The sequence below is a fragment of the Trachurus japonicus genome, chromosome 21 (genome assembly GCF_045865225.1).
Source record: "Trachurus japonicus isolate A0001 chromosome 21, Traja_1.0".
Lineage (NCBI taxonomy): Eukaryota > Metazoa > Chordata > Actinopteri > Carangiformes > Carangidae > Trachurus > Trachurus japonicus.
This window is the reverse complement of record NC_140927.1, coordinates 27578854-27604176: the sequence shown is the minus strand read 5'-3', so window position 1 is coordinate 27604176 and position 25323 is coordinate 27578854. Positions and strand designations below refer to the sequence as shown.

At 43.2% G+C, this 25323-nt stretch overlaps 1 protein-coding gene across 1 annotated transcript in view; it reads left to right on the top strand.

Annotated features, from left to right (window-relative positions):
- LOC146965411 (aryl hydrocarbon receptor-like) overlaps positions 1-24662 on the top strand; it is a 43561-nt gene extending 18899 nt beyond the window's left edge. Inside the window, exons 3-12 of the mRNA XM_085766229.1 lie at positions 7143-7285; positions 9792-9881; positions 11809-11923; positions 12774-12901; positions 14229-14431; positions 14622-14731; positions 15706-15847; positions 15944-17455; positions 17490-17682; positions 20823-24662. Of these exons, the coding sequence (XP_085622355.1) occupies positions 7143-7285; positions 9792-9881; positions 11809-11923; positions 12774-12901; positions 14229-14431; positions 14622-14731; positions 15706-15847; positions 15944-17455; positions 17490-17682; positions 20823-20828 (2642 nt within the window). The 3' untranslated portion in view covers positions 20829-24662. The remainder of the gene's footprint in view (positions 1-7142; positions 7286-9791; positions 9882-11808; positions 11924-12773; positions 12902-14228; positions 14432-14621; positions 14732-15705; positions 15848-15943; positions 17456-17489; positions 17683-20822) is intronic.
- The last annotated feature ends 661 nt before the right edge of the window (positions 24663-25323 follow it).

Sequence of the window (25323 nt, the reverse complement as noted above, 5' to 3'; positions counted from 1 at the left end):
TCAAGCTTTTACTCCTCCCGCCCATCATCATTTTTTTGGATTTCACGTAATTACCCCCATGATGAAAAGATGTCAGATCCTTTAAAGGCTACCTCGGCCCCCTGAGTGACAGGGTTGTTTGCCTGGAGTGGATCTTGCTTCAAAAGCTCGCTCTGTGTTTCTCCAATCCTATAATGGCCTGTTGTCTGAAACAGGAAGCTATAGTTTGATGCAGGAACGGGGGCCTCTCTCTCTCTCTCTCTCTGTGTCGGTGTCACATTACACTGTGGCTTAAAGCTTTTAGGGTCGGCTACAAAATGTGGTTGTGCAAGCATGTACAGTAAAAGTTCTGTTGAATATGATACGGTGAATGTTTAAGCCAACATTTTTTGATGCCACATTCTCTCATCTGTCTCTTCTTCTGTTTTGTTTCTCTCTTTGTAATCACACACCACTATCTTTGACTGCGTAGATTGTTTCGCTGCTTTTTGCACTATCATTGTCGACCGGGTAGTTTGGGAACATTACAGCAAAAAAAAAAGAACATAGCTAAGCTGCCCGACACAGTGAGATGAACGATTTTCATATCTGGCCAGGTGACTGATGTCAAACTTAAACTGAAGAGCAGAAGAACTTTCTATACCTCATCGTTGATTTCGGCCGATAAATGACAGCTGGTAGTTTATTATAAAGGAGAAATGTGATCGGTCCAGACAGAGCCATTTACACAGGCATTTACTCTGTCTATTATTAGATTATTTGTGTTTATTGTAATGTTCTATGCTGCCCTCTTGGTCAGGTCACTCTCGAAATAGATTTCCAATCTCACTGAGGCTTTGAATAGGTTTAACGAGGAGATATATCTATTTTTATACAATTTTATTCTGCAGTGCGTATATAGAAGTGTGGACAGATGTTTCCGTCACACTCAGTTCAAGTGTAACTCTGACAGTTATAACAACAACATCTAAAATCTTTGTTTGGAATAGGAAACTGAAATGTTTAATCCACAATATTGTAAATGCATGCAGCCAATGTTGCATTAATACAACCATGCATGTGTGGTTGTCTTTACCCTCCCTGATTTCCATCCCATATCCTACTGTACCATGAACACAGCAGAGGTCTATTCTGCACCCATGCAAAAAAAATAACACTATACAGTATCATCTATGTGCTAAATTGAGGGCCACTAAAAGTGAGGGGTCAGCATGTGTTTCTACTTGCCTGCAGCTGCAGCATGCATCACATCACATCACATCACATCACAACACAACACAACACTGGGAGAACCTCCTCTCCATCGGGAGCTGGATGCAATAATGTAAACACAGCTATTTCAGGTGTAGTGAATGCATTCATCCATCTAGCGCTGGATGTGCGGTGTGTAAATCAAACATAAAGTCCCACATAAATCTGCCTTAACGCCACCAGAACAGCTCAAGAGGAAAACATCTGACTCGAGTGTCAAAATAAGTGTTTCCTGGCCTGAGGTCGAAACACAGAGGCCATTAAATCATGTCGCTCCAGCAGTCTTGCTAAAAATTATTTTTCCTACAATATTTTGGTCACATGTGAACAACACATCCCCAACCCCCCCCACCTCCTCCTTCCTGCTCTGTCGAAGGCAGTGTCTGTGTTTGATGTCAGTGGGAATCTGTGTTTTCTTTTTGTTTTTTTTCTCCCTTGCTGCCTCCCACAAACTCACAGGAATGTGTCTCTCTCCAGCCTCTGGTCGAGCTCTGGACAAGTATCATTAAACATCGAAGTGGAGAACTGTTAACTGCACACGGGCACATCTCTGCACAGCACGGTGCAATAAACTGTTAGCTGCGCTGTTAGCAATGGAAAAAGAAGAAGGAGTCGAGGGAGGGAGGTGGACACAGCACTGGGAAGGAAAACTAGAATGAAAACAAGCAGACGGCCACAAAGAGGCCCACTCACTCACGCAAACGCTGAGTAGAGAAAAAGAAATATCTGAGGGATGTGTTGGATTTAACCAGATCTGGACTTGCAGGAGGAATTAAAGAGACCCCGAGGAGTTTGCTGTTGGTTATAAAAGAGTCTCATATTAATGTGGATGAATCTACATTACCCACACTTGTTAATGGGTCCGTTTTCAATAAATATATCGCTTAGTCTTTATAGTTTTTTTTTATATTATTTCTATTATTTAGTGGTCGACTCGCCCAGCATTTCCTAGTTTCGGTTTCCTGGACGCTGCCCGGCGGTTCATGGGACTGTGTACACAAAGTAACACAAAGAGAAGGAAGAAAAAGATCAAGATATACAGACATTTATAAGCAGCCTACTTATAGTAGTGTGGGTGCAGGTGGGCGGAGCTCAGGGACTGCTTTGTTGTGACATCACAAAGTCACAGTTAAAGCAGAAGTAAGCGAACCGGTCGAGTTAGCAGTCCCCGCCCTCGTCCCTACGTCACCACATTCAGGCGCATCCCTTGGCTGCACACACAGAGAGGACTGCCCCTTTATGCCGTTCTCTCTCCTCATTGGATAAAGGTTGTAGGATACAAGGAAAGTTTTCTCCTGGGCTCAGAGCAGAGCAGAGTGACTGACAGACCCGTGTTTCAGACCAAACACTCTATAGAAGTGATTGCTGTCGGAAGATACAACTATTTAAGACTTAGATTAACACAAACATTCACCTGACTTCTGCTTTAAGTCCTGACGGCTCATTTTTCAGGCTCAGTTATTTCTGTGTGCATTTCTTTGTGGACTGAGGCTTTGATACTTTCACAGTGTTAATATAGAACCTAGAGCTGCTTTATAATCAAATTACATAACATGGGTATATGCACCCTATGGGAGCTTTAAATGAACTTACATTAACTGAAGATATCAAAGAGAAAGCATAATAAGAGCAGGAAGTGTCTCCATGGGTTTATTTATTGTTATAAAATCTACATTTTTACATGAATAATTGTTAGGTTAATTGGTTTAGTTTAAGTTCTAAGGTTTAAATGATTATAAAGCTCATCATAGGTCATGTATTCAACCAACTTACATGCTATAGTCTCTTCACTTCTAACTCCACGCGTTATTCTTTCCATTCCTGGGATTTCCTGTATGGTTACCTTCCGTCTTTGAACTGATGGACACCAGGGATTCAGCTGCTTCCTGCTTGTTTGCTCCAGGGCAGAGATTCAGTATTCTATATAAATACTGATCCATTTCCTCCATTTCCTGGTTGCTGTTGTTTTATTTATTTATTTATTTATTTTCATGCTTTGACTGGACGCCAAGATGAGTTCAATACAGTTCACATCCAGTGTGATCATTTATTGTCTGATTCGCTGGCTGCACATTTAAAAAAAACAAAAAGAAAAACAACAACTGACATTGCATTGTGTGTCGGGGGCTCTGCAGCTTTGTGTGTGTGGATGTGTGATTGTGCCGGGGGTTAGGGTGTTTATGTAAACGCTGTGTGAGTTCTTGCTGAGGGGCGGGGCCGGCCTGTGTGTGTGTCTGTGTTAGTAAAGAGGAGGGGAGCGTTCAGGGGCCCCTTCCCTCCTTAAAGAAGTTGCGTGACAGGACTGGACTGACGGGTTGGGAGAGGCCATATCCTGGGATTTTCCTGTAGTGGCCGTCCAGATAAGGGAAGCACTCTTGTCGGCTATTGCTTACAACACCCCCCCACCCTCCACCCCCTCCACCAACCCCCCGAGGGACAGATGCAAGAGGGCCGAGTGTGTTTGTGTGTGTGTGTTATTTCTGTGTATGTGTTACAGTATGTGTGTGCGGATATGTAAGGCTGCCAGATCAGTTTTCCAGCGATGAGAAAACCTGCCCTTCTGGCCGGGAACCAGCTATTGTAGCTCCGGAGGGCCGGAGAGCCGGAGAGCCGGAGAGCCGGAGGGCCGGAGAGCCGGAGGGCCGGAGAGCCGGAGGGCCGGAGAGCCGGAGAGCCGGAGAGCCGGAGGGCCGGAGAGCCGGAGGGCCGGAGAGCAGAGAGCCGGAGGGCCGGAGAGCAGAGAGCCGGAGGGCCGGAGAGCAGAGAGCAAGAGAGCCGGAGAGCAGAGAGCAAGAGAGCCGGAGAGCAGAGAGCCGCCTGGCTTCGCTCTGCTCTGCTCTGCTCTGCTCTGGCTGCCTTCTGCCGCGCACGCGTGATCTCACGTCCAGATTATTTATAGATCCTCAGAACGGTGTCGTCGTCGTCGTTGTCAGTCTGCATAGTAAAAAGGTGTCACACCTGAGTCATACAGCCATTCAGTGTGAAGTTTATGGACAAAAATGACATGAATATAGACAAATAAATAAATAAATTGATGAAAAATGCACTAATAAATGGTCAAACACATAGATAACTGCAAAATAAATATGTTTTAGTCATGAAAAAGACCATTAATATATTTATGTATTGATTTACTTATACATTCAAGATTTAAATATGTATTTGGTATTGTATTTTTGTGTTTCTTCTGTCTGCATTTGTCCATTTTACAATCAGGCTCCCTCAGTCTATGATTAGTTGGATTGATCCACTATACAGTGATTGATTGGATGGATGGATCTACTACTGCCTTCAATTGACAGAGCAACTATGTCATTAGTCCACTTCTAAATCACCAAAATGTATTTATCTTCTTTTTTTTTTAAATGGAAACAGGCAATGACATACACAATTTATAAACTGACATTACACTGACCAAAAACAGACAGACAGAAAACAAAGGACAGAACAGACCTGACGACATAATAAAGCAGGACCAAAACAGAAAAGTAAAAAAAAAAAGGGATGTAAATCCCTTAAAAAATGTATCTTGCATTTTTTAATTATTTATTTATTTATTTATACTCACGTTATAATTTGTCCTTCATTCCCTTTGAACTCGTACAATGAGCCCTGAAGTATTGAGGACGGCTCCTCGGGTGCTCGTGGACTAACTTCTACTTTTATTTGCATGTTTTTGCATCGTGTTCAGGCTGATGAAGGGCGGCACAGTTCACCCATGTCAACCCATACAATTACATACACCTTCTCATTCAATGTGTTTCCTTTATTCTTCTAGTTTAACAAAAAAGTGTGAAATAACTGAAAACACGTCTTTTCTTCTCTTTCTTCTTCCTCTCCTTCTTCCTCCTCCTCCTCTATCTCTGCCCCCACCAGTTCTAGTTTCTTCAGAGTAGCCCCCCTTTGCTCTGATTACTGCTTTACACACTCTTGGCTTCTCTTGATGAGCTTCAAGAGGTGAACCTGACCTGAACATGGTTTTCACTTCACAGGTGTCAGGTGTTGCCTTGTCAGGTTCATTAGTGGAATTTCAGTGAGAATCTACAATGTAAATAGTCATGAAAATAAAGGAAATGCATCGAGTGTGTCCAGACTTCTGACCTGGACTGTACGTATGCAAAATGTTTGCTATACAGTACAACAATGATGAGGTGTTGTTGTCACACACACACCGCTCCAGCAGGTGGTGATGCCAAGACAGGAACAATAGCGGCTCAGCTCGGCGCAGCTTGTCTTTTTATTTTCAGTGATGAAACTCCGACTCACTGGAGGTTTGGTTTTTTGTTTTTTTTCCCGTTGATCACGCTCACACTCTTCTATGATGTTGCACAAAACAACAGAGACGTTGCCAAGTCTCTCGTAATCCGTCGTCTACCTGGAACTGGTCGGCTAAACTGTCTTTGTTCTCAGAGAATCTCATGTGTGCGAGCGGCGTCTCGTTACATCAGGTTGTTTAAGTGACAGGAAAGGGAGGATGTGAAGCTGAGGTATAGTTTCACATTACCATTCAAACGTGACCCCATTGTTTTATTCATGAGAGGACTGAATAAAGACTCAGTGGTTTCTTCATAAATATGTAGTTTTACCTCTCAAAGTCCATGTTATTTGCCAAGTGAATTATATAGTTCATACTGTTCAGAAAGTATTCAGACCCCTTCAAGTTTTTGTTGTGTTTCATCTTCGTGCTTGAGATCCATTTTATTTTAATAGATTTAGACATTTATCAGTGTGTTTTGTCAAGATGGGATACCAAAAATGGATTTATGAATAAATTCAAACATTTTAGCATCAGGTTGCAACATAAATTTGTCTGAATGCACCGTATACACTACAGGCACAACTTTTTTTAGTGAGAGAACTTCCATAACTTTGCTGCAGTTAGTTTAAGACTTCAATGATCCCCAAAATATATCCTTAATTTCCACGGTACGGCAACAAGGACACACGTCGGACCTGATTTATATCTCACTTAATACGGTCTGCATGTGGTTATGGCTCTGAACTTCGTTAGTGTCACCGATGATTGATAAGAAAAGACATTAAGAGTGGAGGAGATAATATTGAAATTCACAGGGAGTCACATTTGAACCATGAGTTTTTAATAGAGTTGTTGAAATTAACTGGAGTGACCTGCTCATCCTCTGATTCAACACGAGCGGAATAATAAACATCGAACAATAACATTTCACATGATTTCATCAGGGGGAATTTATTATTATAATAAAGGCTGCAGGACTAAAGTGCAGGTTTTTGGCCCTTTTTTTTTCTTTTTTTTTTTTACATTTCTACATAAATAAGAAAAAATTGACTTTGAAAAAGACAATTTAATGGAGTCAATTAAACAGCACCAGACCCAGCAGTGGCCAACAAAGACGGTCACTTGGGGAGGAACTGTTATTGTTGTAGCTCCCACTATTATTCCAGTTTATTATAAACCATCCCACAGACGGCTGAAGGTCAGGAGAGGAGCTTTATCATGAAGTCAATCAGCAGGAGAAGCTCAAGTTAAAAAAACAATCATTAAAACGAAGTGAAGGAGATTGTCTGTGTGCACACGCTCTTGTAGATAATGTGTTTTTAAAATGTAGATTTGTGCAGCATTGTGACTCTGCTCCAGTGATGTTGGTTTCACCGTTTCATCATCTCAGTCAATTCTCTGTATGTTAAAAAAATAATGACCCAAATATGAAAATTTAAAATATTCTTTTTGGACATCTGTGGGGGGTCTGGTGCCAAACACGAGGCTTTCATCAGCCGAAACCCCGAGCACGACGTCCCGCACGTCAGTCACTGCATGCTTCTGAGGGAGGTCGTTCATGTCTCTGCTTAAAAATCCTTTAAAAGAAAAATCCTCAGTGAAGTGAAGTTAAGTCGCTGATGTCTTCTTGTCTGTCTCCTCCTCCTGCGTGCAGCCACCATGAAGAACAGCGGCAACGCTCTGATGTTCCCAGGACTCAACGGACACAACGGGAACAACGGACACAACGGACACAACGGGAACAACGGGAACCACATGGACACGGCAGGCTTCTCTGAGGGCGACCTACTGCTGCAGGTACCAGACAGGAAACGGTTAACAGGCCCAAGTCAATCTGACTTGTTTTCCCCCTGATGTGACCCAACCTTATCTTTAGGAATCAGATTGTATCTAGTCTGATTTTTTTGACAGTCTGAACGGCCAAAACCCACATGAGATCCAGTTTTTATAAATCCCATCCAGCATATTTGCAGATCGGCTCTGATAACTTGTAGCCTAATGTACGTATAATGTGGAGTCTGTCAGTCAGTAAGATCGGATTCTGATCAGATTTGCAAAAACATTTTTAAAAAAGGAATCGGATTTGGGGCTGCAGTCTGAACGAGGCCTTTCATATGTGGTTCGTAATCAGATACAGATCAGATTTTTTTTTACCCATATGGCGATTCAGTGTCACTGTCACAATTATTCCATATTTCCCTGACCACAATTATTTTGCATAATCGTTCAAATCATTTACATTGATTTGTATAAAAACAGCTGGATGAAATCAACAGAAATGTCATTATTCCATCACTGTTTCCTCATCGTTTTCCACCGTTTGAGGTTTTAGTTAGTTAGTTACTTACTTACTTAGTTACTTAGTTCGTTTTTTATTATCACAGTGTCATCCACGAAAGGTGTCCAGCCCTCATGGGCTTACAAGACACTTAAAACATAAATACAGGAGCCTTACACCAAAACAGGAGAAACATACAAGGAATGATACTCCTACATGTTTCCATCTGCCTACTGTACATACTGTACATACATATACAAGTCAGACAGTGCTAGAGTTTGAGTATTTCACACACATAGTACACTCCCCAGGATGAGTTTTGCAAACAGGAATACTGAAGTCTACATTCATCAGACAACAAAAACTGACAAATCTGAACTATCTTCAGGTGAAATCTTACAAAAAGCCTCTGCCTATGATCATGATACAATGGACAGTAAAATAAAAAAAATGAAATTACCTTTCAATCTCACCCAGATCACACATGCAACACCTTCGGCCCTCCTCGGGGATCGAACGGAAGCGTCCAGGAAACGAATCAGACTCAGGCCACTACTTGTTGTGCTGTGTGAACGACGGTCATCTATATAAATCTCACAGGGTCACGTTAGAACTTGTAGGTTTTGTCCTCCTGCCCCCGTGTCACTGGCAGATGTTCAGGACTTGTTCTAGTGTTCAGCAGCAGGCAGCAGTTCCTACCTGTCGCTGCTTTGACTTGATTTCCAACAACTCCACAACCTCCGGCACCTGTTCACCGTCACCATGATAGATTACAATACAATACAATAACAACAATATTGTATAATATACAATAACAACAATATTGCACAACCCGTTTGTAACGGGTTGTGCAATATTGTTGTTATTGTATTGTTATTTTTTGTGCATGATGATGCGTGCTTGTGGTCTTGTGTTGTCTTCTGCTGCTGGTAACATTGTAATTTCCTGCAAAGGATTAATAAAGTATCTTTAACTTAAAGCCAGCCGCTCTTTTAAAAAAAACTACTGTAATTACCCCTTTAAAGAGTCTGACTGGATGCCTCTACTGCACAGTGAGGACGCAGACTCACAACCTGGGTGATTACTGACGGCCCCGAGGCCAGCAGGTGCCTTTGTTTACCTATACACCTCCTCGGGTTGTGTCGAGTTGATCCAAGTCCGTCCGTCCGTCCATCCATCCATCCATCCATCCATCCATCCATCCATCCATCCATCCATCCATCCATCCATCCAGGGGGGGGGGGTCTGACAGGTGTCGCCGCTCATCGCCTCGGTCGCTTTTGTGGCTTTCGACAAAAAAAACCCCTTGTGTATTTGACGATTGGCCGTCACGTCAGGTTTTCACACGTTGCTTTTCAACAACAATCACACCAGGCCGTGACTGGACAAAAGGAGCAGCAGCAGTTGACGACGTTACAGCGGATTATAAACACGCAGCAGGATTTACCACAAACTGAAAAATTCTTTTATTATCTCAGTCAAAACAATTTGATTTTTTTTTTTTCTTAAAGAATAGGATTTAAACTGCATTTATATTCATCCACATCTACTGTGTGTTTCCTGGATTGTGAAAATGGGGTCGGATCGGTAGCTTTTCATTTCTCTGAGGGCTGCGGTTGATCTGCGGTAATCAGCTGCTTTATGCTGTTTATTTTCTCTCAGTTCCTCCTTTCACTTTGTGTTAGTGGAAACACAGAGGAACCTGGCTACTGTGAACGGTGATGGGCTCATGACTGTTTGATGCGTCATGTAGAGGAGAAATGAAAAAGCCCAGTTATGTCGTGCGGGATGCAAACACCTGGACAGGAGGGATACGATGTAACAACAACAACAACAACAACAACAACAACAACAACAACACGTTTGTCACAGGATGAGACTCTGATCTTTGTGTTTATTTCAATTTCAGTCCATCAGGGAGCGTCTTTTGGTTTTTCATGTGCACGTCCTGACGATGTACTTTAAAGCTACTTTTACAAACCTGTGTGTGTGTGTGTGTGTGTGTGTGTGTGTGCTCCTGTGCAGGCGCTGAACGGCTTTGTGATCGTGGTCACGTCGGAGGGATTGGTGTTTTATTCCTCTGCCACCATCAAGGACTACCTGGGCTTCCATCAGGTGAGCTGCCTTTTAAAGGGCTTTAATGTTAGATTCAATATTCTTTCTTTTTTTTTTTTTTAATTGTCAGATATTTCATCCTCCTCCTCCTCAGGCCGTTTAAAAGTCGGTATTTTACCTCCGTTTGAATTCATGTCGGTGGCGATGGACAGAGTGCTGACGGATTAAAGGGCCACAGCTTTGGGATTCATATGATTCACATATTTGTAAAACCATCAAGTGCAGTTTATGGAAGAATAATATGGATTATTTATTTTATTTTATTTTTTTTTACTTTATTTTTTTATGTTGGCTTACACACATATGACTAAATAATCACACACATATTCATATATATACAGTTGCACACATACGTATGAACACTCGTGAACAAAACATGGGGGAACCGTGGGGTTGCGAGTGGGTCGTATGTCACATACATTACAGCAATATGGTCATAGTTTTTCTTAAAACCAAAATATTCATAGGTTGCAGTGACGTCACGTCGAAGGGACCGCCGCCATATTTGTGTCCTATTTGACAGGTCTCCTCATATGACAGCATGCAAACCGCAGGATGGAAATGACAGTTTCTTGACAAAATGACAGGGTTTCATACATCCTGTCTGGGTTTATATCTCTATAACAACAGACTAACTCTATATTATCCCACTTATTACACAGTTTATGAATTAATTAATTAATTTGAGACGTAATGTTGATCAAAGTCCTTAGTCCGGTCACTTCTCCGCTGTTTGCTCCTCACCCTCCTCCTGTCGACTCGTGTGTAGTTGTTTTCAACGAGCTTTTGATAATCACTCAGTAGATTGATGAATTATCATGTAAATGTTACGATGTGGACATTTATGTCGTCCTGTCTGTCATAAGAGATGACGATACGAGACACGTTTGTGTCAGGGACTCGCGGTGGCACAGACACAGCTGGTCACAGCTGTGGCTGCGCTGGCCCGTCCGCTCTGTCCGCTCTGTCCGCTCTGATCGCAGGTTTGATTCCAGCAGCGGTGTGGGAGGCAGAGAGCCTCCACTCTCCCTCTAACCAGCTACAAGTCATGTTTCTAACATCACAATTAGTCTGAAGCTGGTAAAAATGAAACACAAGGTAAAAACCCTTGATAGTTCTTCTGCCCTGCTCCGCTGATCAGAGCGGCGTCCCTAGCAACGGCCCGTTTTACTTAGCAACGGTCTGTTATACAGAAATAAAAGACCCTAAATGCAGAATCAGTGAGTAATTAATAAGAAAGTAATCAAAATGCAGAATTCAATATATCCATGTTATTAAAAAAAAAGTGAATCCCCTCTTTTAGTGAGACGTGTCACAGCCCATGCTGCCACTGACAGACTGCCTGCAGTCAACCATTTATTCCGTCTATAACTTTACGTCTTTTGGGATGGAATAAAACTGCAGTCCGGGGTTTTTTTGGCGACTGCTATCACAGTCAACAGCACAATATAATCCTGGCATCTTTCAAATAACCTCAATTTTCGGTCTCTTGCTGATTTCCTCCTACTACTCCACTTGTTCTGGTAACGTGACGCTGTGACCTGTGCCCAGATTGCCCTGATTCGGACACAAATATGGCGGCGCAGAAACACAGTGACGTCATGTGAATCTAATGAATACAAAGCATTAAGGCTGGTTATCACCTCTTCTTGTAATATAGGTGCTCCAAGGATATGGATTATTATTATTTTTCACTTTATTCATCTGTAACAGGAAATAATAGACAGAAATGTTTGTAGCGCTGCTCCTTGCCGTACGGTACAGTACACATCTGTCCTTTCCTATGCTCCAGATGTTCTGAACATTAGTGGTTTATCTGAAGTAACACACACACACACACACACACACAAGTCTACACACCTCGTGTCTACCAGCCTGTTGGATTGCAGATGAAGTGATGTGTGTGTGTTGCCCCCCCCGCCCACAGTCCGACGTGGTTCACCAGAGTGTGTATGAGCTCATCCACACCGACGACCGCGCCAAGTTCAGGCAGCAGCTCCACTTCGCCCTCAACCCCCCCACCGCCGGCGCGGACGGAGATGGTGCGTATGACGATGTTCAAATCTGGATAAGAAATGAATTTGACATAAGTTAGATTTTTTTGTCTTTCTCATATTTTTATTGTTTTTCTTTTTTAAATATAATACATCTGTTCATTTGTATACAATATTAACAGTGGAAGCACAATATGAACTCGAACCCCTTCCACCCTGTCAAGCCCTTATTCCCCATATACTGAAACCATACATACATTGTCACATTCAAACATTCTTGTATATAATAATACACAAATGTAAGAAAGAAAAAAAAAATATATATATATAAATATACACAAATATTTTAGATTAGAATATGTTAGAATATATTAGATCAGAACACAAGCACACTGGAGCCGATTAACACACCTTTGCTGGAGGTAATGGGTCATGTTTACACTGAAAGTGGAGGAGAGAGAATAGCTGAAAGCAGGGATAAATTAAGAGTAAAGAATTTTTAAAGTGGTCGACATAAGTTTGATTTGATTTGTTTATTTATTTTGGTCATTCAACATACAGCAACAGTACAAAGCATTATAACCAAACATCTCTTTTGGGTAAATTTACCCAAAAGTTAAAGACTGAAGCTACAAGCTTGTAATGCCTACCCTTCTTACCTACTGTACAACTGGCAGATTTGTAATTCACCCATTTCCTCAACAACTGAACAACCCTTACAGAACCAGAAACCAAACCATTTACTTCTATTTATCGCTTATTAGACCTTTAAATCTCTCAAGTGTCTCACATAATTTCAATTCATTGTCAAGACTGTTCAGAGATGGATGTGCATTTAATATGTTGTGGTGATGATGATGAAGATGGTGATGGTGGTGTTTCCTCTGTGTGGTCTCAGTCCTGCAGAGCGGTGCCAACACGGTGATGTACAGTCCCGAGCAGCTTCCCCCGGAGAACTCGTCCTTCCTGGAGAGAAGCTTCGTCTGTCGCTTCCGCTGCCTCCTGGACAACTCCTCCGGCTTCCTGGTCAGTACAACACATTCACCTCAACTGTCCACAAAACACTATAATCACATGACCAATCGGCTTGATTTTTGTTTGTTTTTATAAACATGGTTAAAAAAAGGCAGCTGAAATGGTACAACATACAGAAGACAGAAAAGGAAAGGTCAAACAAGGAGAATGATCATAAGTGTTGCTGGTAAAATGAATTCAAGATACAGAAAAAAGAAAAAATACAGGCGAAGGATAAAAATGACACATTAAAAACTCAAGTTAAGAAAGGAAACTCAGGTTTAATCTCACAGACAGGCTACTAACTAGTAAGGTGACTGATAAAGTAAACCCAACATCCTGATGTTACAGGCCTTTTGCCCTTTATCACAGTTAATATAACCTCATATGACGCTGTCTGAGTCACTCCAAGTTTCCACTGTTGCAGTGTTGGTTGTGTGGGTGATTTCCAATGTCTAAGTATATACAGTAAGGGTTAGTGACAAAAAGAAAAAAGCTTTAAAGCATGCATCAGGTTTGTTCAAATGTACATTTTGCTTTTATGTTGGTTTTGTGTCAAAAGTAAAACTGAAGGCCCCTGAAAAAGAAAGATATTAAATATTTTATTCACCTACAGCAGATTTAAGTGTACTCTTATACTTTTAAGATAAGTATACCTTTTTCCGAAAATATTAAATTGAAATAGATTTTTTATGCTGTGTTTTTTTATTTAAAGCAGAAGTCAGGTGAATGTTTGTGTTAATCTAAGTCTTAAATAGTTGTATCTTCTGACAGCAATCACTTCTATAGAGTGTTTGGTCTGAAACACGGGTCTGTCAGTCACTCTGCTCTGCTCTGAGCCCAGGAGAAAACATTTATCGTATCCTACAACCTTTATCCAATGAGGAGAGAGAACGGCATAAAGGGGCAGTCCTCTCTGTGTGTGCAGCCAAGGGATGCGCCTGAATGTGGTGACGTAGGGACGAGGGCGGGGACTGCTAACTCCATCTGCTGACAGGAAGTTAGACAAAACCACCGGACCACTTACTTCTGCTTTAAGTTCAATGCATTTTAGCAACACTGAGCAGGATATATCCTATAAAACACTGCTTTTCTTGTAAATATTGTGACAAATTATCTCAAATTTGCCAGGAAACATAGAGTTGCATTGCAGGAGTGATTTACATTTATTCCACATTTGAGTCCAGATTTATTTTCTTGTGTATATAGTGAGATTTTTATGGAAAAAAAATACCCATTACACCTGTTGACACTGTGTTGCATCACGTCGTTGACCCATAACCCCGAGCAGACGGAGCTAATCCCAACCATCTAACCTGATTTCCTTCCTCTGACCCAGGCTCTGAAGTTCCAGGGCCGGCTGAAGTATCTCCACGGCCAGAGTCTGCTGAGGGACAACAGGACGTGTAACAAACCTCAGCTGGCTCTGTTCGCCATCGCCATGCCCGTGCAGCCGCCATCCATCGTGGAGATCAGAGCCAAGATGCTCCTCTTCCAAACCAAGCACAAGCTGGACTTCACTCCCACGGGCGTCGACAGCAGGTCAAACAACTTCCTCCCTGTTTTTTGTTTTGTTTTTTCATTTGGGCTGATTATTTCTTTATTTCTTTGTTTATTTTTAATTCTCAGCTTGTTGTCGCCCAGAAAACAGATGCACCATTTATTTCTCATTCCAGCAGCACACAAACTTCATGCTTGTTTGTTTTAGTTGTGTTTGTCTCTCTCTCTCCAGGGGGAAGATCGTTCTGGGTTATTCAGAGAGTGAACTGTGCATGAAAGGCTCCGGCTACCAGTTCATCCACGCTGCTGATATGATGTACTGCGCCGAAATGCACATCCGCAGTAAGTCGGACACTTCACCTTCCTCCTCCTCTGACTTTAAACATGAAGACAATTAGTTGTTTGTCCGAGATTGGAGAACAAATTATCTCTGTATGAAGATAGAAACTTTGGTACTTTCTAAAAAATGATTACAACATTGCAAGATTATTATAGTTTTACAATTTTCATTAGTTTTTATTTTTATTTAGTTTTTCAGTTTGCTTTTTTATTTCAGTTTAGTTTTAGTTCAACAAGTGATAAAGCCGTTTTAGTTTAGTTTTTATTTTTGAGGAATTGACTAGTTTTTATTTCGTTTTTGTTTAATCTTAGTCTTAGGTCCTGTATACACGACAACGCTCACGACACGGATGAAAACAGCAAAATGTTTTATCGGATGTGCCTTTCATTTAGACAGTGACGAAAAAGTAGAAAAGAGTGGAAATCTTAAAAATGGTCCACCGTGTCTGCTCAGAGGAATGCACCAGTACAGGACAATAACAACAAACATGTCGGATTCTACAAACTTTTGTGTCACCAATATGCACGCAGATTTCCCCCCAAAAAACGCTTGACTAAACGCGGAATAAAAAGTGAGAACGCAACGCCACTTTTTCATTTTCTGTTCAGATGGTTTCCGTGTAAACACAGCCTTAGTTTTTCAGAGTCTCTGTGAGACTCTGAAGATGAACTTCCAAATTTGTGGGATTTTTCCTTTTTTTGTTGCATCCCATAAATGTTCCCATCAGTCTTCATCACGCTACTTCACTCTTATCTACCTGTGGGTCGTCCCATAAGGAGCTGTGGTGTTTTTAGACATCTCTAGGAAAACTAAAACTAAGCTGATGTTATCTGACTCAACTTTAGTTTTAGTTAGTTTTGCATTGTTCATTGTAGTTTTTGTTCTCTTGTTATTTCAGTTCAGTTCATTTCATTTCACAGCTAGTTGTAGTTCTAGTTGTAGTCAACTATATTAACCCTGGTGTGTTGTGTTGCAGTGATTAAAACAGGAGAGACTGGGATGACGGTGTTCAGGCTGCTCAGTAAGTCCAGCGGCTGGGTGTGGGTGAAGTCCAACGCCAAGCTCATCTACAAAGGAGGACGACCCGAGTTCATCATCGCCAATCAGAGAGCGTTACTGTGAGCGACGGATCCTTCTCTCTTCCTTCATGATGTTCTGAGCTCTCTCTGTGTTTCCAATAGTAACGTGTTTTTTTGCTCCTTCTCTCCTCCCAGGAACTCTGAGGGCGAGGAGTACCTGCGTCAGCGCCGGCTGCAGATTCCCTTCAACTTCACCACGGGCGAAGGCGTCCTCTACAACTCCGGCCCCACCATCGACGTCACCGAGTTCCAGTTCAACAAACTGTTCAGCGGCGCCGAGGTGAAGAAGGACACGCCGCAGCCCACCTCGCTGGTGGACTGCTTCCTGCGGCAGGACGAGGCGGCGTACACGCGGCCCGTGGAGCGGCCGCTGCCCGCGGACCGCGTGTTCATGGACTCGCGCGCGCTGGTCAGCATCGGCAGCGACGCGTGGCAGGAGGGGGGCGCCGTGGCCACCACGGGGGAGCCGGCCGTGATGAAAGACGAGGCCAAGCGGTCGGTGATGGAGGTGATCGACGGCCTGGAGAAGATGGCGCAGAGCGGCGACTTCGGCGAGGCGCTGCACGGCCTGGAGCTGGACGACGGCGAGCTGATGGAGTGGGAGAACGCGCTGAAGAGGGCGAGCCACGAGGACGACCACCGGAACAGCGTGCGCTCCGACCTGGACAGCATCCTCGCCAACGACGTCTTCGACTTCATCGACACGGTGCTGTTCAAGGAGAAGGGGCCGGATGCCGGCCCGCCCAGCTGCCTCGCCGCCGCCGCCGTCAACAACAACCACCACCACCACCCGCCGACCGCGCTCTTCACGGCCAATCAGCTGTTAGAGCCGCAGCTGTTCCCCACGCCGAGCCCCGAGCACGCCTTCTCTCCCCTGGAGGGGGTCTTCGCCCAGCAGCAGGACGCCGCGCCAGGCCTGTTGGAGTCTCAGGCGTTCGGCGGCAGCCAGAAACTGTCCCACCGCGGTCCGCTGTTAGCCCCGCCCCCCGCCGCCGCTGCCGGCCTGCCCCCCCTGCAGCAGCTGCAGCTCCAGGACATTTTCAGCCCGTCCATCGAGCTGCCGGAGCTCACGCTGCCCGACGCCGCCGCCGCCCCTTTCCAGTCCTGTGGGCCGGTTCCCATCAGCCACCTGGGCGTCTGCGGACAGCGTCTTCCCGCTGCGCTGGCGGCCAACGGGCAGCTGCTGCACAACTCTGTCCAACAACCACACAACAACGTAGCAGCAGCAGCAGCAGCAGCAGCAGCAGCAGCAGCCGGCGGCGGCGGCAGCGGCATCCTGGACATTTTGCCGCCGCTGATCCCCTGTAACGACTTAAGTTCCGCCGCGCCGAACATCCCCGTTCCCTTCGCCGCCGCGGGCCCCCGCCTGCAGCCGTGGCAGCAGAGCCCGAAGCTGCAGCACGCCGGCGTCGTGCAGAACGGACACGAGCCGATGCCGATGCCGATGCCGATGCCGGCGGCGTGTCACGGCCAAACCCCGGAGAGCCAAACCTTCCCACACGCCTGGCCTGGCGGCGCCGCGGCCAGACTGAACCACCCGCAGCAGGGGGGGCTGGCGTGTGGCCAGCAGGGGGGGCTGGCGTGTGGCCAGGCCGCCGCGCACAACAGCTGCATGTTCCACCAGCACTTTCCTTCCTCCGGCCCGGCGGCGGCGGCAGCGGCGGCAGCGGCGGCGGCGGGGGGGGGGCGACATGCTGGCGCTGTCCGGGCCGTTCTCGGAGCAGGCGGCGCTGCAGGGGTCCTGCTGCTTCCAGTGGAGCCGCTGTGAACCGGCGCTGGGGTCTTCAGCCCTGAACCAGGAGAACGGCGGCGTCTTGTTCTCCGGAGAACACGCACTCAACATTCAGCACTACCTGGACAACAGACACACACAGGTGGGACACGGACACACACAGGTGGGACACGGACACACACAGGTGGGACACAGACACACACAGGTGGGACACAGACACACACAGGTGGGACACAGACACACACAGGTGGGACACAGACACGCCGCGGACGGAGAGGAAATAAAAAAAATGAAAGATTAATTATAGTTTTCAGGCCACAATCAAACAAACAGTTATTTTATTGGGAGCTCGCTGATTTTTTAATCAATTTATAAAAGGGATAGTTCAACATTTTGGTAAATTGGCCCATTGCCATAAGTAGTAATAGTTTTAGGAGTAGGTTCGTTACCTTTAATTGTCGGTGCAAGCTGTTTTTAGAACGGCGGAGCAGAGCCGTGAGCTGCTCAGAGCTACGCTACGGAGGCTCATTATGGGATTTCTTGGTTTCCCTCATCAAACTCATCAAATACACAATCCAACAACTCCACAACGCTCTGGTGGACAAGTTGTGAGCTGCACATTCACCACGCTATGAGATAATAACACAACGTTACCACACAGAGTTGTTTTAGAGGTAAATACAGAGACTGTTGATGAAAAACTGCCCCTGAAGGCAACGTGCATCAGCTGTTTGCATGAATTTACCTCTAAAGCTACTCTGACGTTCCATTATTATTTAGTAAGTAAGTAAAACTTTATTTATATAGCACCCCCAGTGCTTCACAGTATGGAAAAAAAGACATTCAGTCACACAAACATTATAAAACACATTTAGAACTTATACACAGTATAGTTTAGATATGTACAATGTATACAGTGGTAAATCGGCAGTGGGAAAAACTCCTAACATTTAAAGACTGCAGAGATGTGTTTTTAACTGACCCTTGAAACTGTCAACAGACCGGACTGATCTCAGATCGGGTGGGAGCGCATTCCACAGCCTGGGGGCCACTTCCCCAAAAGACCGGTCCCCCTTTGTTTTTAGCCGGGTCCGAGGGACTGACAGGAGACCCTGGTCAGATGACCTCCAGGACCGGCTGGGGGTGTGGTGGTGAATGAGGTCGCAGATGTAACTAGGGCCGTGGCCGTGGAGGGCGTGAGTAGCAGCACCAGGAACTGAATTCTGAACGGGACAGGTGACCACTGCATCTCATAGCGTGGTGAATGTGCAGCTCACAACTTGTCCACCAGAGCGTTGTGGAGTTGTTGGATTGTGTATTTGATGAGTTTGATGAGGGAAACCAAGAAATCCCATAATGAGCCTCCGTAGCGTAGCTCTGAGCAGCTCACGGCTCTGCTCCGCCGTTCTAAAAACAGCTTGCACCGACAATTAAAGGTAACGAACCTACTGCTACGACTATAGGGATTATGGCAATGGGCCAATTTGCCAAGATGTTGAACTATCCCTTTAAAGGGATAGTTCACCCTAGAATGATATTTTGCTCATTATCTACTCACCCTCATGTTGACTAAGGGCTGGAAGAATTTTCAGAGTCCACCGTCCCTTCTCTGAGTTACAGGGGGTCTTGGCGTAGCAGTGCATTTCAAGGCAACGGTTGCAAAGGGACACCAGAGCTCTTCGTAAAAAAACACACACAAAAAAACATCCAAATACCTCCATGATGCTCGTATGTAATGTCCGTCTTGTGCTGAAGCCCCAAATTGCGTAATTGTCCCGAAAAAAATTAAATAAGTCTATATTCCAAGCATGTTTGAAGACCCGAGTCGGTCTCAGTATCAGTGCGAACCTTGCGCATGCGCGCTGGCAGCGGAAGAGCGGACAACAACACTAGGAGCTAATGCTACAAACATGCTTGGAATGTGGACTTATTTAATTTTTTTCGGGACAATTACGCAATTTGGGGCTTCAGCACAAGACGGACATTACATACGAGCATCATGGAGGTATTTGGATGTTTTTTTGTGTGTGTTTTTTTACGAAGAGCTCTGGTGTCCCTTTGCTACCGTGGCATTGAAATGCACTGCTACACCAAGACCCCCTGTAACTCAGAGAAGGGACGGTGGACTCTGGAAATTCTTCCAGCCCTTAGTCAACATGAGGGTGAGTAGATAATGAGCAAAACATCATTCTAGGGTGAACTATCCCTTTAAGTCAAGACGATATTGGAATATACTGTATAAGAAATGTACAGTTTTCTGGAGCACAAAGTGACGTCCTCATATTTTTTATTGTCAATTTATTTTATTCTCAAAGAGAATAAACAGAACATTCTTCATATGTGATAAACAGGAAACAGAAAACGTTTAGTTAATTAGTCAGTTATCAAGACGGTTGATCCATTTTCTATTAGTTACTTTACTAGATTTTAATCATCACATTAGATATGATGAATAAACAAATACTGAAAAACTAAAAAATAACTTTTAAATGTTAAGTGTTATAGGAAAAAGCTTCAGATTCATCACAGACTTGACTCTACATCAGTGGTTCCCAAACTTTCTGTGGCCAAGGCACACCAAAGGACAAGTAAAAATCTCAAGGCACACCTATTGTTCAAAATAGCCTTCATAACACGTGTTATCACTTATATCATGTAAAATATCTGTAAATGTGCATAATTATTTAATAATGCCAAATAAAATGTGACAAAGACAACTAGGTTACATTACTCACGAAATCATATTTATTAACAAAATATTTAAAAAAAATTAATTTGAAACTTTATCAAATTAGGCTTCATCAAAGCAGCAATACAACCATTTAAACCAGACAGGTCACAATAAGGCAAAGGAAACTTTGCAAAATGTCATCACAGAGAACTGTCAATGCAAGGAAGCTGTACCGTCCATGGTCCTACAGATTGATCAGTATTGAAACATATTGTGCGAAATATGGGGTTCTCTTTGAGGTTTTGTTTTTTAAGAATTGTTTTTAGGTATAGAGTTTGCCTCACATATTAATATGAGCGCATACAAAGTACTGATAGTAAATTAAAAATAATTATTTTTTGTGTAAATGTTAATGTGTTGTCACAAAATCCAGGCACAAGCTTCAGATTCATCACAGACCGTTGGAACCACTGCTCTACATCAATAAAACTTATCAATTTTAATTTTTTTTTAACTGTCACCGCTCACAAACAAGTTATTTTACAGATTTTCTTCCTTTTGTGTGAAATAATCCTAATTTATTCTCTCTGACTCTGTTCTCTGTTGAGCAGGATTAAAGACTCCTGAGCTGAGCTCCTGTTCGTGATGTAGCTACGCACCTGACAGAGCAGGGTCGATTCCTGTCGTCGCCGCCGCCGCCGCCACCGCCGCCACTGCTGCTGCATCGACTCCAGCAGCAGGAACCAGACGCAGTAAAGTTTGCCTGTATCAGTGCTTATCCTCTCTCTCAGATGCTTATACTGTCATGTGTTGTTTTTTTTGTGTTTTGTCATATTTACTTTGTCCAGTCTAAATGTGTTTAAATGCTGTTGCTTGTCAGTTCCCAGTGAAGATACACTATGATGATAAAAAGTTAATAATAATAATAGTAGTAATGAAGTATAAAGCTGCGAGTGAGTGCGTGCACCAGGATGGAGCTTGAGGCTTCGCTCAAGTGAATCCAACGAGCCAAAGAAATATGTTTTTATAAGGGAAACTTTCAGCCATTTAGATTCACACACATCCTGAGTCCTGAAACCACAGCTGCACCAACAACAACAATATTTCTACAGATCAAATCATCGATAATAAGAAAAAAGAATCTGTAAATGTGTATAAATACAGTCCGTAATGATACTGTATGTCATGTTTTGTTGCAGTAGCAGGTCTGACAGGTCTGTCAGTGTGTTTGTCTGTGTGCAGTATCAATGTGTCTCTGCAGAGGATCCAGAGTCGTGGTTCAGCTTCTCTCTGATTCGCTGCGTCGCTGTTTTCTGTCTCGGTGAAGTATTTTACTAAAACTGAACATAATAAGCAAAACGCATCGATTTGAACGCACCGCTGCTAATTAATTAAGACCCGTGCTCGTTCTGCAAAGCAACGCCGCTAATGATGCATACGTCGTACACACACACACACACACACACACACACACAAACACAGCAATCTCTGTGGCAGTTACATGACACGGCTCTGCACCCCCCTTCACCCCATCTGCCCCCCTCCCTCCCAACCTTAGCAACTGAAGAAACCACTTCACATGTTCATGAGATCAGTAACGAAAAGCTCAAAGCTGCGTTCACAGGACGCCACCTTCTTGAGCGATGCAACCAATCGAACAGCTACAGCTACCTAAGCTGAAACTTAACGATGCGTTCAGGCGCTCTTCTTTAACTTGTAAGTCAGAGGCTCCACAGGGTTGTTGTTTTTTGTACTCAAACAGACTAAATGAGAGATTAGTTTAGTTTAGTTTATTATGGCAAGACAAGGCAATTTTATCTGTATAGCCCGTTTTTACCACCAGTCTGTCTCAAAGGGCTTTACATCCCATCATAACAACATCCTCTGCCCTTAGACCCTCACATCCACTGAGGAAAAACTCCATGGAAACCCTTTTAACAGGGAAAACCAGGAGAAAGCTCAGGGTGAGTTGGAGAGCTGGCCAGCTTGTATGGATCCCCATTAGTCCTCACCTTGGTAAGGACTATTCTTTCTGGGGTCCAGACACTCATACGTGACAATCAAGACTTAATACAATAAAATTACAGAATTGAATAAATGAAAAAAACAAAAATAAAACAATATATATACAGTATATATATAGTATATATATAGAAAACCCCCCAGGGGTTTAATAAACTGGGTGATGTTCAATAACAGTTCACAGTGCACAAGTGTCAGGAAGTGACATTTCTATTTATGTGTGATGGACAAGTAGAGTCCAAGATAAGAAGGTGACAGCTGTTTCTAACGCGTTGCCGTGGTGACGAAAATCAGAGATGACTAAGCAGCATTGAACTCTTAACAGGAACTACCAACTTCTTCAGGAAAGAAGAACTAACTTTATGATATCAGATGATGAGGCGTTTATGTGAAATCAGTCATTTCAGCACCACGGCTTCATCGTGACACTGAGGGAGGACGGAGGTGAACAACAGTTTGTTCTGGAAGTGGAAAAATCAATTACTAATCAATAAAACTAAAACAGAATTGATTATCAATGAAATGACTGTTAAATACGATAAAAACATAATAATTCTTCACATTTTAGACATTTGGATGTAGAATTTACATCGTCACGTAGTCTTTTCTTCACGTATCGCTGCCTTCCTATCATGTTAGTTATAGTTACATATGGTTACTATGGAGACAGGAAACAGAGCTGTAACATGTAGAACGAAAAGAAACAAAAGCATGTGTTAAATGAATTCACCCATCAACAGATTATCTCAATAAGGAGTTTGTTTTCTGGTCGGCCATGTGTCCTCCAGCTGGTCTAAATGTTTCATATGAATATCCAAATTAATCTTTGTACATGATATTCCACATGTAATAAATCAATATCTGCCTTTTACTCGACTAAACCAATAAAAAAAAGCAAATGAAACTCATTTTCTACTCTGACCGAACGCTTCATGTGACAAGATCTCAGCCAAGGGATCTCAAATAAACCAGGTTTTTGTGCCTCAATATTTTAATTCCATTTATTCCACATCATGTAGGGATAAAAATGTGAAATCAACTGACTTTTACAGGATGTATTGAAGTGCGCCTGAACACATCCATCCCCACCCTGGCTGACTGGACGCTGTCCGCCTGTAGCTCTGTAGCTGCATCTCTAAACTGCAGATGAATAACAAACACCTCCACACACACACACACACACAGTCTACACCTGCCTCTCTCAGACAGATGCATGTGAATTGATTTGCAGCAGTACTTACACACACACACACACACACACACACACACACACACACACACACACACACCCCTCCTCTCCCCCTCCCGTGTTGTGTGACCTTGCGCGAGGACGTTCCCACACTGAGCCGTCGACAGTGAAACCCTATAATCGTCCTCGTGCCCTTCTCTCTCGCTCAAACCGGCAGCTGAAAAGTGTCTCTGCATCAACCTGTCTGTGCCTCCGTGTTTAAAAGCTTCTCAGCGTTTTTCTTTTTTTGTTTTTTTTTCCTCAGTAGTTCTTGCCCAATCCGAGACGAGGTGCACTAACTAACGTAAGGGAAGCCGCCGCGTCCGCTCAACTGTCTCTCTCTCTGTAAAATGAAAACCTTTGTTTCCTGAAGTGCATTTCAAGGCTCTGAGGAATTTCTTCAAGTCCAAGTTTTATTTCTTTATTTTGTTTTTTGTTTTTTTCTTCCATTCACATAAACGTCCTACACAGTGGAAACAAGGGAAGACGTGAGCAGCGACACGTCTCTGCAGAGATATTGTTATTAAACGTGTTTTCATTAATGGACATTGAGTATTTCATATTTCAAGAACATGTCTCAGTGCGTTCAGATCATATTTACTCTCTGTGTCTGTTTCCTGTTTACGCTCGTCAGTCTCTTCAGTTGTGGTTCTTCTTTCTTTCTTTTTTTTGTCTTTGTCTTTTATCTGAGTCTCTCCAGATGTTTGTAATAGCCACACTACAAAAACAACATTTTACAAAAGAGAAAAAGAGAAAAAAAACTGATTTCATTCAGATTAACCTGAGCTAGGACAGCATTAACGTGCGTGCTCCTGCTGCACTGTGGGAAATCAACTCAGTATTTCACCTTTTTTTTCTTAAGAAACTATTGTTGGAAATATCATAAAGAGAAAAAAAGAAACACCTAAGTCTCAGGGCGCAGGTTAATCTCCTCCCTCGGTTTCTTGTTGTTATCCGACGTTGTGATGGAGATGTGTCCTCGAGGGCCTTCGGGATGAATCGTCCCGTGGAGACTGAGAGGATTTACAGAGGACGGATTATTAATGATGTTGGGCTTGTCATAAACCAGAAGCCACTATGAAAAAACCTGGAGCCAAATGTTTAATTCACAGTGGTGTTGATATTTTTAAACTAACATGTGCCTTTACCGTTGCCATATTTCTGTTATTTGTTTTTAAAAAAGAAACAAAAAAAACAAAAATAAATCACAACTATTCACTTCAATGTAATCCACTTTTATTTAGCCAAGTAGTTATCCTATCAATATCATAATATATGTTAAATATAAATAAATAACCAGCCTTTGTCTACTGTTCAATGCTTTTTCATAAATACATGTGTGCAATGATTATAAAAAACTGTGTTTGGCTCATTATTTTATTATACAGTCAAGTGTGGAGCTCCAGTAACAACAGATAGGTGTTAGCCAATCAGAAAAGAGGGATTCTGAGACTCTCTTCTGATTGGCTGACTGTTTTCTGAGTGATCCAATAAAAAATAGAGCAGATTTTTAGAATAAAACACTCAGAGAAACCAAATCCTGCAAGTTGTTGGATGGTGGGTCCAGGTGGTGAGGGGGCGGGGCTTTGTTGTGACATCACAAAGTGACAGGAAGTCCTGACGGCTGGTTTTAAGGTTCAGTTTCTGAATACAGGCTGTGTGTATTTCTCTGTGGACTGAGGCCTTGATACTTTCACAGTATTAATATAGAACCTAGAGCTGCTTTATAATCACACTACACATGGACATCTACCTTTATACTGTATGGAGCTTTAACACAAACATCTACCTTTATACTGTATGGAGCTTTAATACAAACATCTACCTTTATACTGTATGGAATAAAGGTAGATGTTTGTGTT